This window comes from Coccinella septempunctata, chromosome 2 (genome assembly GCF_907165205.1).
Source record: "Coccinella septempunctata chromosome 2, icCocSept1.1, whole genome shotgun sequence".
Taxonomy (NCBI): Eukaryota; Metazoa; Arthropoda; class Insecta; order Coleoptera; family Coccinellidae; genus Coccinella; species Coccinella septempunctata.
In genome coordinates, this window is record NC_058190.1 from 11475013 (window position 1) to 11490480 (window position 15468).

Sequence of the window (15468 nt, forward strand, 5' to 3'; positions counted from 1 at the left end):
AACGCGTTCATCTGTAACTTTGTTATTTTCGTCCTTTTTATCATGGTAATAGGGTTTAATTTCAAAAAACATAGTTTCGGTTTATTTGTGCATTATTTAACTTTGAAAAAAAATTGCATTTTTCATGGATTAGACAGAGACATCTTCGATCATTCACATAATTTATAACAACATTTTTCACCTCATCATGTTAATGAAACATGAAAGGTATGTATTTGCCAGATCAGAGATAAATCCCCTTTCTGCCATCTATTGTAACATAATTTTCAGGAAAATCTGATAATTTAGGCAACCCGGTTCCATAATTTCATTTCATTTATCTGGCAACACTGCCATGAACCGGACGCTACAGTTTCCTACTACACTCGATAGTAATTTAGCATCCTTTGCGTAAATCCTATTTTCGCAACAAGGCGCGAGCCACAGGGTCAGCCATTTTCCAAGAGATCTCGATCGATGTTGCGAAAATGGGATTTACGTAAGGGATGCTAAATTAATATCGAGTGTAGTAGAAAACTGTAGCGTCCGGTTCATTCAACTGTCGAAGTAATACATTGCTAAAAAATCAATAAACTATTCCGATTGTTTTCACGGGAGCACCAGAAAAATAATGAGAGGACCAACATCTGGCTCTCAGATACCGACATGAGTATTTTTAAGCCCAAATAATAAGGGAAGAAACCGACATTATTTTATTGACTGCAATAAACCGTGAAAGATATTTACCTACTATCTTTACATTCCAAGTCCTTTTCTGTTCGAGTCTCTGAATATTCGAAGGTTCAAGCTAAAACCACTTCAAGAGGAATGGAAATGATTATTTTATGAATCATTTACGAATGGGGGATTAATTATTTATTTTATTATATTTATTGCAATTTATTTATTAATTATTTAAGCTGACCAGATTATCCCCAGTTCAGTGACGGACAGACCTGGTGAATGTTGTATGTATATGTATTTATATATACAGGGTGAGTCTTTGAATCGTGAAAATATTTCAACAGTAGATTCATGAGATCAAAAGAAACACTTATTTCCTGTACAATTTTTTTCGATTCGGGTCTAATGAAAAGTTATAGCCATTTTGAGTTTTCATAATGAGCTATGCCCCTCCTTGTAAAACAAAATTACCCTGCTAAATCTGAGACACTCAAAGATATTACACAATGTAATATCTTTGGAGACACTACACAAGTGTGGTTCATTTAAAAAGAGTTGCATTTGGTCGAAGCACCCAATTATTCAAATTTCACAGATATTTTCCAAACAGCTCAGAGCGGCATCTTCAAAGCAAGCGCAATTGTGTCGTAAATCAGATATGTCAAGATTGCTGCAGTTTCTATCCAATAGGAAGAGGGCCACAAGTATCTTGAACTTCCCTCGTTCGCAGGTGGTCATCTGATGGCACTGTTGCCACTGTTGCCGGTATGATATAATTATCAGATTGTAACATAATTTTTCGGAAAAATAGAGTTGACCAATAAAGTGTAACAAAATCGATAATTGTAACATAATTTAGAGAGTTGAATGATAATTAATATTTGTCATATTTTCTGTTTATCAAAACTTCGGCAACAGATATCAGGCTCTTCGACTTCGCGCTTCCTAGCGCAAATTCGGTGTTTTATACGGAAAAGGGTCGAAAAAGGGTAGTCTGCAAGGGGTGCAAGAAAAGTTCTTTACGGATTATGAATCCTGAATAGTTGACCATCATTTGAGTGAAAATCTCATCTTGACAGTCATAAAAACATAGAAGTTATGGTCAGCTGACTGCGCGCTTCCTAGCGCAAATTCGGTGTTTTATACGGCAAAGGGTCGAAAAAAGGTAGTCTGCAAGGGGTGCAAGTGAAGTTTTTTACGGATTATGAATCCTGAATAGTTGACCATCATCTGAGTGAAAATCTCATCTTGACAGTCGTAAAAACATAGAAGTTATAGTCAGCTGACTGCGCGCTTCCTAGCTGAAATTCGGTGTTTTATACGGAAAAGGGTCGAAAAAGGGTAGTCTGCAAGGGGTGCAAGTAAAGTTTTTTTACGGATTATGAATCCTGAATAGTCAACCTTCTTCTGAGTGAATATCTCATTTTGACAGTCATAAAAACATAGAAGTTATGGTCAGCTGACTGCGCGCTTCCTAGCGCAAATTCGGTGTTTTATACGGAAAAGGTTCGAAAAAGGGTAGTCTGCAAGGGGTGCAAGAAAAGTTTTTTACGGATTATGAATCCTGAATAGTTGACCATCATCTGAGTGAAAATCTCATCTTGACAGTCGTAAAAACATAGAAGTTATAGTCAGCTGACTGCGCGCTTCCTAGCTGAAATTCGGTGTTTTATACGGAAAAGGGTCGAAAAAGGGTAGTCTGCAAGGGGTACAAGTAAAGTTTTTTACGGATTATGAATCCTGAATAGTCAACCTTCTTCTGAGTGAATATCTCATTTTGACAGTCATAAAAACATAGAAGTTATGGTCAGCTGACTGCGCGCTTCCTAGCTGAAATTCGGTGTTTTATACGGAAAAGGGTCGAAAAAGGGTAGTCTGCAAGGGGTACAAGTAAAGTTTTTTACGGATTATGAATCCTGAATAGTCAACCTTCTTCTGAGTGAATATCTCATTTTGACAGTCATAAAAACATAGAAGTTATGGTCAGCTGACTGCGCGCTTCCTAGCTGAAATTCGGTGTTTTATACGGAAAAGGGTCGAAAAAGGGTAGTCTGCAAGGGGTTCAAGAAAAGTTTTTTACGGATTATGAATCCTGAATAGTCAACCTTCTTCTGAGTGAAAATCTCATCTTGACAGTCGTGAAAACATAGAAGTTACAGTCAGCTGACTGGGCGTTTCCTAGCGCAAATTCGGTGTTTTATACGGAAAAGGGTCGAAAAAGGGTAGTCTGCAAGGGGTTCAAGAAAAGTTTTTTACGGATTATGAATCCTGAATAGTCAACCTTCTTCTGAGTAAAAATCTCATCTTGACAGTCGTAAAAACATAGAAGTTATGGTCAGCTGACTGCGCGCTTCCTAGCGCAAATTCGGTGTTTTATACGGAAAAGGGTCGAAAAAGGGTAGTCTGCAAGGGGTGCAAGTAAAGTTTTTCACGGATTATGAATCCTGAATAGTTGACCATCATCTGAGTGAAAATCTCATCTTGACAGTCATAAAAACATAGAAGTTATGGTCAGCTGACTGCGCGCTTCCTAGCGCAAATTCGGTGTTTTATACGGAAAAGGGTCGAAAAAGGGTAGTCTGCAAAGGGTGCAAGAAAAGTTTTTTACGGATTATGAATCCTGAATAGTTGACCATCATCTGAGTGAAAATCTCATCTTGACAGTCGTAAAAACATAGAAGTTATATTCAGCTGACAGCGCCGCTTTATATCGCGAATTCGGTGTTTTATACGGAAAAGGGCCGAAAAAGGGTAGTCTGCAAGGGGTGCAAGTAAAGTTTTTCACGGATTATGAATCCTGAATAGTCAACCTTCTTCTGAGTGAAAATCTCATCTTGGCAGTCGTAAAAACATAGAAGTTACGGTCAGGTGACTGGGCGCTTCCTAGCGCAAATTCGATGTTTTATACGGAAAAGGGCCGAAAAAGGGTAGTCTGCAAGGGGTGCAAGTGAAGTTTTTTACGGATTATGAATCCTGAATAGTTGACCTTCATCTGAGTGAAAATCTCATCTTGACAGTCGTAAAAACATAGAAGTTATATAGATTAAACTTCGCGCCTAGACGATTTCAGTTCAATTGATCGAAAAATTATATCGAACAAATTCATTTTTCCAACGAATTGTTCGAATTATCAAATTTATATATGCCAAACATCAAATATTTATATCATTTCCACTACTAATCTCATTTCGTAATGAAGAAGCGATTTTTCGGCGAAAATAATAGTAGGGGTACGCCACTGGCGGTCGTCGCCGCTTCGGGTATCTTCGGGATTCTGTCAGCTAGAAATTGTCAGCCAACTTCACACCGCTGGTTCCGTTTCCCTACCCTCGGTATCACCTTTACAATCCAGAAATTTCATCTCTGCACCACCGGGACCTGCCGGATTTGATGGCAACATCAATAGTGGAGATAACTCATTGAATATTGAAGAGTACCATACATCGGCACATACTAATTACCACAATGTGCCACAGAATTTTTCCAAATGAATGGATTTATTTTCAGTTTTTATTGTTCCTACTTTGATATTAAACAGAAATATTTGATAAGTTCGTTGTTGCATATTTTTTGATGTTACTTGGATCAAAGAATAACTTTTATGTTTTGTTATTTATGATGTTAAAAATAAAAATATATTTATACAAGAGGTTTTTCGTTTTGTGTCATCTGTAAAAATATAACCTCCATCTACTATATATAATATAAATATCATTCAATAATAACAAGTGGGTATCTACTTACCTCAAGCATAACATCAACCTTTCCTCTGCCCCAATGGGTTTGCGAGACGGACACTTTTCCTCAGTAATGGCTTCTCTTCAATCTCTCCAATAATGAATGGAATTTAACTCGCGTCATTCTGAAGTAATTGAAAAACTTTTTTTCGTCCTTCATCAAGTCCGGAAATAAATGAACATATTTTCCAAAATCCTTCCTTTTTTTACATATGTCATGTATCCACATTCGTCTAGGATTCCTTCGCTTTTGAAACTCTTCTTCCTCCAGAACAAAAGCTAGTTCCTCATCGCTTGAAGACATATTCGCAACTATTCTATTCCTCCGGCGATTCCGATGTTGTATGTGCGCTTACCTCAAATAATCTCGAAGGGAACTTATGTCTTCCCTCTATGATTAAGGAACTTTCTTTCGCCTTTTCATCTTGAGTTGTGTTTCAATAACCTGCTTATTTACAGAAATTGATAAGTCCACATCTAGGATCTTTAAGAAATCAAGAACCTTCGACTTTAGTTCATGATTTCTTTGTTTGATCAATTCAGCGACAAACATTTGCACATTTTCTAATAATGTACCGGGGCACTAGCAATTGAGGGGTCTTTATAATAGCTGATCACAACATCCATCATACCGATAGGGAAAAAGAACAGCTTCCCCATCAACCGCAACTTCGTTCTAATCATTGGGTGAAGATGCGATCTCAGGTATTTTATTGCCATATTATATTTTATTGCCATATTATATTTTATTGTAGGTAATGACACCTCCCTCTGAAGTGCAGCGAAAATTTAGATTCCTCAAAATCACACCAGCTTTCGAGCTTATATCGCCTGCAATTTTGCGCCCTTCCACATTAATCTGTCTATTCCCCGCTGCTGTTCCGCTACAAATTTTAACATGTTTTCTCGGAGATTTGGTACTGTAATATCCCATACAGTTGGGACATGGTAGGTAGGAAGTCTGAAGCATTGAGCCTTTTCCTTCTGGTTGTGATCAGAACTCATGAATTTAAATTCTGGACGCAGTTATGCTGGAGGTTTCCGCTTTTTCTATCAATTTTAATCAGTGAAAAATGAACTTGATTGTTACTTCTTGGTAATGACTAAATTTTTTTCACTTCTTCTTCATCCTTATGAGCCAGCTGTAGATGTCTGGGAAGCTGTGTGAAAAGCTTTTTGCAGAAAATGCCTAATTTTTTCTTCTTTTTGCCGGATGGCGCTTTCTACTAAAAAAATTGATTTCCTTTGTTCCTCTATCTGTTTCGGCAACTCTCACACCATCATCTAACAGATGTTTTGCTTGGCAGCTATCGTAGGATTCGATAGATCCATTGATGTCAGAAAAAGGAAACTGATAAAACGCTTCAAACATTTATTTTGTAAAATTGACAATTTTTTGCTTGCATGTCAATTTCAAGAGGCACCTCTGGATTATACTTCTGTCAATCTCATACACCTTCCTGATATCAAAAAATTTTATATATTTTCCTTCATAAATGAAATGGTTATTGTTGTTTCTTTGGTTGAAACAACACTTGCGTGAAGTTTTTAGGGCAACTGAACGACCAGACTCAGAACGTTCAAGGGAATGTCTTAACTCCACAGTTGCCGAAGAGGTATATTGATCAAACTAAAGATGAATGATGATTTTATTAATTGCAATCTAAGCTTATATACTAAATCGAACAATGACGATAGAAATAACATTGCCATATTTGGTATTACTGCACTGACGGAGTCCCCGGTTGCATCAATTGTTTCTAGCCAGTCAGCAGAATTCGGTAGATCGACGGCTCGCTCGGCGTGACCCAGTTTTGTGAATAATTCAGATGGAATTTTCCATATTATTGAACTTGATTATTTTTTAGAATAATGTTCGAATTTCGAACAGTTATTGAGGAAATTATTTCTTGGGTGTTATAACCATTCTCTCGAAACGTGAATTCCGCTAGATGGCACTATATAAAAATATCTTTAACTGAACATATTTAGGTCCTACCAAGACCATAGCTGCACCCACTTTTTCCGCTACAAGATCTTTTGCCTGCGAGGACAGCAAGCGAAGGATATTCGAGTTCATGTGTTTATTTATCCCTAATAAAAGGGTCTACTAAAGATTTGGTTTCTTTCGAATCACTTCCACTTCCACACGGAAATGAATATTGTTGAAATCGAAAAATTCTCTCTTGAGCTTCGGTTCGAAAGGATCTGAAACGAACACAAAAAATATGTAGACATTTCATTGCATCAGCTAATGATGCTTTAGGATAGAGAAAGAACAGAAATATCTTGCAGTATACAAATTAACATGCCCCGAATTAATGATTATAGCTGTGATGATAGTGAATAGGTATAATTATTTAAAATACTGAAAAAAAAACTCAAATTCGAAATATTTCATTTGTACAACTTCAAAATTATTGCCTTGTTTCATTTATATCCCGTGCTCGCATTCCTCTTGGTATTCTCCCATCTATTATTTCAGGAAGAATGGAATTCATATAGAACTGCTCCAGCTTTGGCAACATGATATTTTTCCACAGCGCCTCGTCACATTCTATTCTTTCTATTTGGAAATCATCATCTGGATATAGAACGAAATCACAATTTTTTTTGCAGATATTCAATTGTTCTTGCACTTGGTAGAAATAATTGTGATTTTTTTCCAACCTAAAAATGATAGAAAATTATATTTCTTCGAAGATATTACGAATAAGCTTAGAATTACCTTATTCTATCATCCTCGATGGTAAAGCAGTGCGGTTTCTTGTAGGCCCTTAACTTTCCTCTGATTGATTGGAGACATTTGATTTCTATCAAATCATCGTCCCCAACCAATCCATCAGGAGAGGCTCCCAGGAATGGATACTCCGGGTCAATAAATAATCCGCACCGGGTAACCTTTATATTTTTTGAAGGTTCATATAGTGTTACCGCCTTACTTTCGTTCACTCTGCCATAAAGTACCCCCCGGTATTCAGTTGATTTTTATACAGAAGCACTTTCACAAAATTGTGGCAAGGAGTGGTCGATTATCTTTTCACCACTGAACTAAAATTCGATAATCTTCGATAGTCCTGCCTGTATTGCCTCCAAAGTGCATTGTCATGCTGCCCTCGAGTTTTTTCCTCCAAATCCTTCAACTTTGACGAGTCAGGTATTCTATTTCTAAGAATATCTAAAAATTCTGACTTCTTGGAGGACATTTCTTCCTCAGTGATGTCAGGTTGGGCAGCATGTGGTCCGTAATTGAAATAATCGGGGCGTTTGGGAGAGTTTTCCTCTGTCTTGAGGAGGTCAATAATTTCTCTCTTATCCTTTCATGAATTTTCCTCCTCCTAAGGAAAGTTTTTTCGGTGTTTACCCCTAAAGGACCTCTACAAGTGTGTAGGTGCCAGGCAGGACCAGCAGCATGGGAAAGGGCTGCTCCGTAAGCCCGAACTGTGTATGAAACGGACCGACTAAAATTCACCCTCTTACCTCCAGTACATTTTGCAACAAGAGCCATATACCCGAGAAAAATAGGTTTCAATTATAAATAAATTGAAATAATCGGGGCGATTGGGAGAGTTTTCCTCTGTCTTGAGGAGGTCAATAATTTCTCTCTTATCCTTTCATGAATTTTCCTCCTCCTAAGGAAAATTTTTTCGGTGTTTACCCCTAAAGGACCTCTCCAAGTGTGTAGGTGCCAGGCAGGACCAGCAGCATGGGAAAGGGCTGCTCCGTAAGCCCGAACTGTGTATGAAACGGACCCACTAAAATTCACCCTCTTACCTCCAGTACATTTTGCAACAAGAGCCATATACCCGAGAAAAATAGGTTTCAATTATAAATAAATTGATAGCACGATTAAAAATAAACTCAGAATTGGGCTACTCTTATCTTTCCGCTTGATTCGTAGTTTCCTTATAAATCAATCTCTTGGCCTTATGTACCATGGACTCTACAGTTTTCAAAATTTCCATCAAAAAAATCAGGAGTCATATTTTTGGTATGATCTTCGTCCCCGGAATTTTTCCTTTTACAGTAGGAATCTCTGTAACGGAAATATGGTCGAAGTTTAGTCTACACTTATGAAACAAAACACACAGCTCACCTGCAGTTGCTGTGATTTCGAAAAACATGGTAGGAAGCATTTCTCAGATCGTTTCTGAACATGACTGTGTCATGTACATTATTCTTCACGATTGTTCTAACAGACTTAACAAATCTTTCAATATTACTCATAGGGCCATCTTTTTCAGTTAAAATTTTTCTGTTAGAAATATTGAAAGGGGTGTTTTTAGACAATCTGTGGAGTTTATCACTCACACAACGAGTAATGTAATTGGCACATTCAATTTTCACAACATCCCGGCTGTTCGATATTGAGTCGAAATGCGGATTTCTTTATTCATGCGGTTGATGCATTGTCGGACTGACCCGGTAGATTGATGTCAGATGATGATTTGAGAGGAATTTTCACATATTGAAATCCCATCTTAATTCCTTTCACGTTTCCATCCCCTCCAGATTTTCCAATCACTTGGTTTTCCGCATCGATGTCGCACGTTCCCGGTCTTACCGCAATTTAAAAGGGTTGAAAAATTCGCTTTTCCGCATAAACGTTTTGATTAAATTAGTTAATAAGTTGGTGCATAGCTGAGAGAAAAAAGACTCATCGCTAGTTAAAGGTGAAGGTGACAGTGGAGTTGGAGATACCACCAGGCTAGAAATTGGTGTAAAGAAAAGGCAAGGAAACCACGGTGAGTCCTTCTTCCTTTTTTTCGAACTTTCCTTTATTTCTTTTGTTGTTCCTAGTTGAAATTCCTCTCAGATAATTCAAGTCTTATTCGCATTGTTAATATCATTTTATTGTTCATTCACAATCTTATGTGGCGGAGGAGCCCAAATAACTCATCAAGTAATATACAGTCCACTTTAAAACAACTTGAATAAAGAAGTTTGGATTGATCCGTTACACCGGCCATACGAAACCTTTTCCAATACTCTCGCATATACACTTGAATCTCCATCACCTTAAATATCAATGTTAATTGGAGAAATCAAATATGTGTAAGAAATTGAAAATAAATCCTAATGGAAGGTTTTGTATTTACCAATTAAATATTTGTACATACCGCCATGGTGTTCTATACTCTTAGAAAACCCCTCTAAAATAATGTCTTGTTCCATACCAGTAGACGGACCACTAAAATTCATTGCGCAAATATGGGATTTTGGAGGTATATTGCGGTTTCTGTAGAAGGAGCATGCAGAGCCGGCTTTATCATCATCAGGTCTTGCCGTCTCGAAGTTATTTGAAATGCTCGCTTGTATATTTTTCAGCGATTCCATTATGGTGTCCAATTTTATTTTGGATATTCTGCACTTGTTCTTCTATAGCTATGCTAACAAGATGCGTATGCCTGATCTTTGCTTTTAGATTTTCTGAAACTGTCAATAATTAGCTACGAAAAATAGATGATTAGGAGTGAATAAGAAAACCGTCATCAAATCGGCAAAAATTCTACATTGCATTATTTAAGCTTAACCGTATATTATAATTTGTAATTCTCATTACTTCATCAGATGTAGCCATTTAAATTCTTTCGGTTTCTTCTTCCGAAGATGATGTTAGGTTTAAATATCTACTGTTTGGAATTGAATGCCGTTTAGACACTTCTCTATCTCTATCTCTACTTCCGTCTCCAGGTCAGTCCGATCGATATCACTGTAATTCAACAGAAATTTGTCTGCCTTCACAGCTTTCTTCCATGAATCTGAATAAGCATTTTAAACAAATTTTATGGAAAATGGTTATTTATAGTTTGGCGGTGTGTGCTGCGATTCTAATTACCCTGAAAAAATATCATGAAACTGAAACTTATTATTTGTGTTCTGTGCTGAATCATTCAAAGTAGATACATCCACCTGGCATGTTGTGAAGAATTGAAGCATTCAAGGTTGAATAAAAATTAAAATATTAGGAACGGAATGAAGGCAGAGATGAGAAAAATACTGCAAGAAAAAAATCCTTTGAGAATTGAGGAATCAAGAAATAAATACCTGAATCACTTCGAAGATGAAGGTGAAAGCGAATTCCTGAAGTATTTGACAACGTGAGTAACTATCATGAAATTGTGACACCTTACAACAGAAGGTAATTGGACCGTACTCTATAGGAATCTTTTTGATCGCAACCGTCGTGCGCAGTGATGCCGTCGTTTGGCTACCCTTGGTACCACCATGGTGAGATGAAGTAATCCTCTTATCTACCATGGGTAGAACTACGCCGCCACAACACTCCCTCACCAGCGGCGCTGACTGGGGAAGCGATGCGATACGGTAGGCAGGGTACCGCCGTTTACGAAGATGGGAAAGGGCGTCTAGAGTAGCACCAGAAATACCAGAGATGGGAGCGTGCATCGTGAGCGAGCTATTGTCTCAACCGGTCTGGCCTTCTGGGATACATCGTTAAGACGTATGAATTACTTCATCTTCCCAAAACTTAAACATTGATGACATTGACTTATACATCGTATTTTTTTATAGAATGTGAAAAGGAACTTGTAAGGAAAAGTTAATTTCGGCCAAAGTGCGAAAAGCATTTCTTCCATTAATTCAGATCACAAAAATACAAACAATCTGAGGCGGTTAGAAAAATTCTTGGTAAAAAATTTTAACCGATGTCCACTATTTTCATACGTAAGAGACATGAATCTTGAACGGATCGTGGTATTATGTTTTTTATCAACATTAACATTCATTAATTATACATGAAAAAATTTAAATTAGTTGTCAAACTTTTCATAACGATCAAGATATTCAAAGAGGAAGTAATCAATCAATACACACCTACATAAAAAAATGTGTGGAAATTCGATCAAACAAAAATTTCATTATATACAAAAAAATATACATTTTGAGCATTATATTACGTGATAAATACACAAACTGGAGATTTTCAATTCAATAGACACAAATCACAAATACTATTTTTAAACTCCTTTTGTGGTTCAGATCTATTTTTCAAACACGTGATATGTAATTTTCGTTGATAGCAGAGGTAGATAGACAAGTTTTCTTTGGCTTGCTTGGAACAATCTATATATTTATTTATCATTGCTATTGATTTCTTCAAATTTTTTTGACGAAATATTCATTGATATTGGTAGATTCATTCAGAGGTTTCCCCAACAATATCTGTTGAAAATAATAAAGAACTATCATTCCACAATTGAAAGTGTGCTGGTAATATAGCAAATCAGAATCACTGATTTTCCACTAAAAAATTATATTCATTATATCCCAAAAAATTTTCATTTTGATGAAATAAGCCATTTTTTTTTGTTGTTTTGAAAATTCAGATGTTCTCTGAGGATCAAAAAGCTAAATGATTTAGTTTCTAAATTCGATATTATCAATAAAAAATGGCTATTATTCTCCTTCACAGAAAAAGCATTTTTTCAAAGTTATATGAACATTCTCTGGTGAATTGAATATCAAGCTTGCCATCTGTACCGGAATGTTTTCATATTCTCCTCTCCCATCAAACAGACAAACAGTTGTCGTGACTTAGAGTAAGGTAATAACAACTGATACCTATGACTTCACTTTAGGACGCATGTTGCTCTGCCAAAAATGTCTCTGCTTACCCTGATTACCTTCATTCCTTTAAAAGTGAAAATTACTTGGTCACACCATTCTCTACCAGCAATATTCAATAAACTTTTAATCTGATAAAAGTACTGGGTATTTTTCAATAATCCATTGTTTTCAGCCAAAAATTTCACATATATAGTGTTTGGGTCCAGATTTCTGATCTAGTTAGGGCATTTCATTTCGATTAAGCCCATTTCACCAACAAGTGAACAAGCTAAAAAGGGATGAATCGTATTGATTATTATCAATCCGCTGAGTTTTGCTACTATAATTAATTTCAATGGTATTGGGATTGGCTAGATCCATGACACATTTCACAATTTTGATCCTGGTGGTCTCTGCATCGACAAAATTTGAAGGAAAAAGGAGGAAGTCCCTTTTTTCTCTGTTCCCTTCAGATCAAAGAGTCCCTCTTTGCAGACACCTCATTTTTCTTATTCCTCCTTACATTTTTCTTTGAGTTGTGTTGAAAAATTCTGATGGAGAATGAATTTCTTCATCAATTATATATTAATGGTTTCCAAATCTTTATCGTTATAACTGGAGTGATGGATGTGATAGAGCGGATCGCGGAGCTGAAATGGCAGTGGGTAGGACATGTGGCGCGGAAAGATGGAACACATTAGACTTATAGACTGGTGCACTGGCGACCAAGATCGAGGCGAAGCGCCGGAAGACCACAGAAAAGATGGCTCGATGACATCAAAAAGCAAGCAGGTATAGGGTGGTTTCAAACAGCACAAGATAGGACAGCATGGAGAAATTTTAAGGAGGCCTACGTTCAGGAGTGGACAAGATGTGGCTGATAAAGAAGAGAGGAAGAAGAAGAAATCTTTATCGACTGAAATCGGGCTACAACTAAGATGGGAATGTGTCTGTTTAGCATTTGTGCGCCAATTTTCTTTGACCATGTTTTCTTCGACGGTTTTTTCGAGTTCCATTTTTTCTACTTCCAACTCTGAAGTGGGCTTCGTGATAACAAATGTTTTGTCTTTATTCTCGAAAGTAGCATTCATTACCTTCATATTCGTTTGAGACCTTTCGTTCAGTTTCAATTTTGAAATTGCGATATCCACTTCTTCACACATTGATTTGATATTATTTTGGTGTAACGGTATGAATCTCGAACATATAAACAAATAAAATCAATATTTTGATTTTTTTCTGAAATGTCCTTTTTTAAGAAACTGAAATATTTTTCAATAATCGCATTGCTCAGTCTCTCCTCATCAGGGCATAAACAGAGTCAAGTCCATAATGTCGCGTATGGCAAATATTTTTTCAAAATTGTGTCGAGAATTTTCTCATTACAATAGTTGTTTTTCAAACCTGGATTCTCCTCCTGACAAATTTTTTCGGCAACGCTATTTTTGAGCTTTTCATATCTCTTGAAGTAAGGACTATTTTGATGAAGTGATTTCGCCATTTCTAATTCTTTTAATTTGAGATCACATGTAGGTATAAGCACACAAATTTTCTGATGAAATTTTTGTTAACAATTCATCGAAGCTTTTTCGTGTCAGCTCCCTCATATTTTTACTATAGAGTAAATCCACTAGGTATATTTCTAAACCATTGATCTAGCTCTATCAAAGTTCCATTATTTATTGAAGCGGCTATTAGACCTTTGAGGAGAATCTTCTGGTCATCGCTTTTTTCCTTCCGCATCAATATCTTTGCACACCATTTTCATGAAATGGGCACAGCCTAAATGAATTGTTATAAATGTTTTAGTACCTACTCTGAGTAGAAATGTCAATTACATTATAAGATCATTCTATTGAAAGTTTCGATTGCAGCCTGTATTGTGACGAACGCAAAATTAGTCACGAATCCCGAAAACAATGGCCATATATTCTCTTCTTCGCAGCAGTATCTAAAATCGTGAAGAATTTAGAATATGGCATTGGAATCATGCTCTTTTTCCATACATTTTTCAGCGGATGTCGGATGATTGAACCAGTTGCGTCAAAATGGATCAAATGACTACCAGCTTCATTAGATCGTACAAGTCTTGAACTTTTGATATAGAATGCTGTAGTAATTTTGTTATTGTGACAATTTTCTTGGGAGCAAATAAACATTCATCAACAAGGTTATTAATAAAAGCGATTAATGATTGAGATATTTTAAAGTGTGAGCGAAGCGAGCACGTTAATGTTCGAGATCATTAATCGCTCAATTAATAAACGAGTTGATTACAAGATTTTTCCGTCGACCACATTTCGAATTTAATGTGAAATCTTGATTGCAAAAATTTTCTATCGATACCTAGTCAAATTTGACACTTTATAAATTTTCTTTGCTCATATCGGAATGTTGATATTTATGCGGCCGATCGAACAATTCGAGAAGTCCATAGAGGTCATTTTCGAGTTGTGACATTTTGAGTAAATCACATTGATATCAGTCCCTATTATATCTGTTAAAGAATGTGTGGAGCTGGTGGAAGCTGGAGTTGTAGTACATAGATATATTGATTACTCTCTAACCATCATAATTTTTCTGCAACCTCCACAATTCATCTCTTCACGATTCACCCGCTAGGTACTACGAAAATCAATGCTACATAAAAATGAAATAATTATTTGGGAAACTGCTGAATACTTCTATGTTCGATTACCCATGACAATAATGCATTAATAGGAAATTAATCAATAAAATGGTTTATTAACAGCTAATTTCGTGTACGTTAAACAGTACTATTATTAAGAGGTCGGCGGAAAATATCATTTTTGTCCCCATCAAATTGAGCTAGTTTCTGATAGAATTTTTTTTATTGTATGGTCAGAAACGATCGTTCTTAATTTTTTTTTTATTCATGAGCGGCTTATCGCATTTCAGCAATATTTTTTTTGTATTGTTTGTAAGGTTTATTTTTGTAAATAATAATAATGAAAAAGAAGAAGTTCCTCAATCATTTTTCGTTCCAAGCCTTTTACATAACCCGTGAGATTTATTGAACAATTTTATCTGTGGAGATTTTGTGTCGATTAAAATTCTGAATATTTTACAATGTTTGTATATAAATCGTGATAGAAGAAGTTTTCTTATAGCATATTGTTATTACACACGTAGGTAATACTGATATGTTGGAGATATCAAATTTTAAGTAAGAAGTTTATGGGCTACTTTTTCATGACAACTTCAAAGGTGCTTTCATTTTTTTTTATATATGTTGAACTCTGAAAGTTAGAGGGTCATTTTGAAATTATTGCCTTGTCTGGGATATCGTGTATCTCAAAAGCCTCTTATGATATTTTCAAGACGAAATCTGATTTTGATAGATATTTTTACCTATAATTCACTGTTGTACACTAGAAATTTTTCTGAGCTGAGGTACTGAATTACATAAATTATTGAGTATTAAGTCAAACATTAAATTCAGGATTTTGACGGACCTTCCTTTTCCAGTGACGGACTT

General features: G+C 36.2%; 1 protein-coding gene across 1 annotated transcript; it reads right to left on the reverse strand.

Moving 5' to 3' along the window:
- Positions 1-9320: 9320 nt before the first annotated feature.
- LOC123306972 lies at positions 9321-9953 on the reverse strand. Its single transcript, XM_044889173.1, has 2 exons — positions 9521-9953; positions 9321-9418 (listed from the first exon to the last, which is right to left on the reverse strand). Exons 1-2 carry the CDS (start codon positions 9735-9737, stop codon positions 9321-9323), a joined length of 315 nt encoding a protein of 104 aa, XP_044745108.1. The 5' UTR covers positions 9738-9953.
- Positions 9954-15468: the final 5515 nt, after the last annotated feature.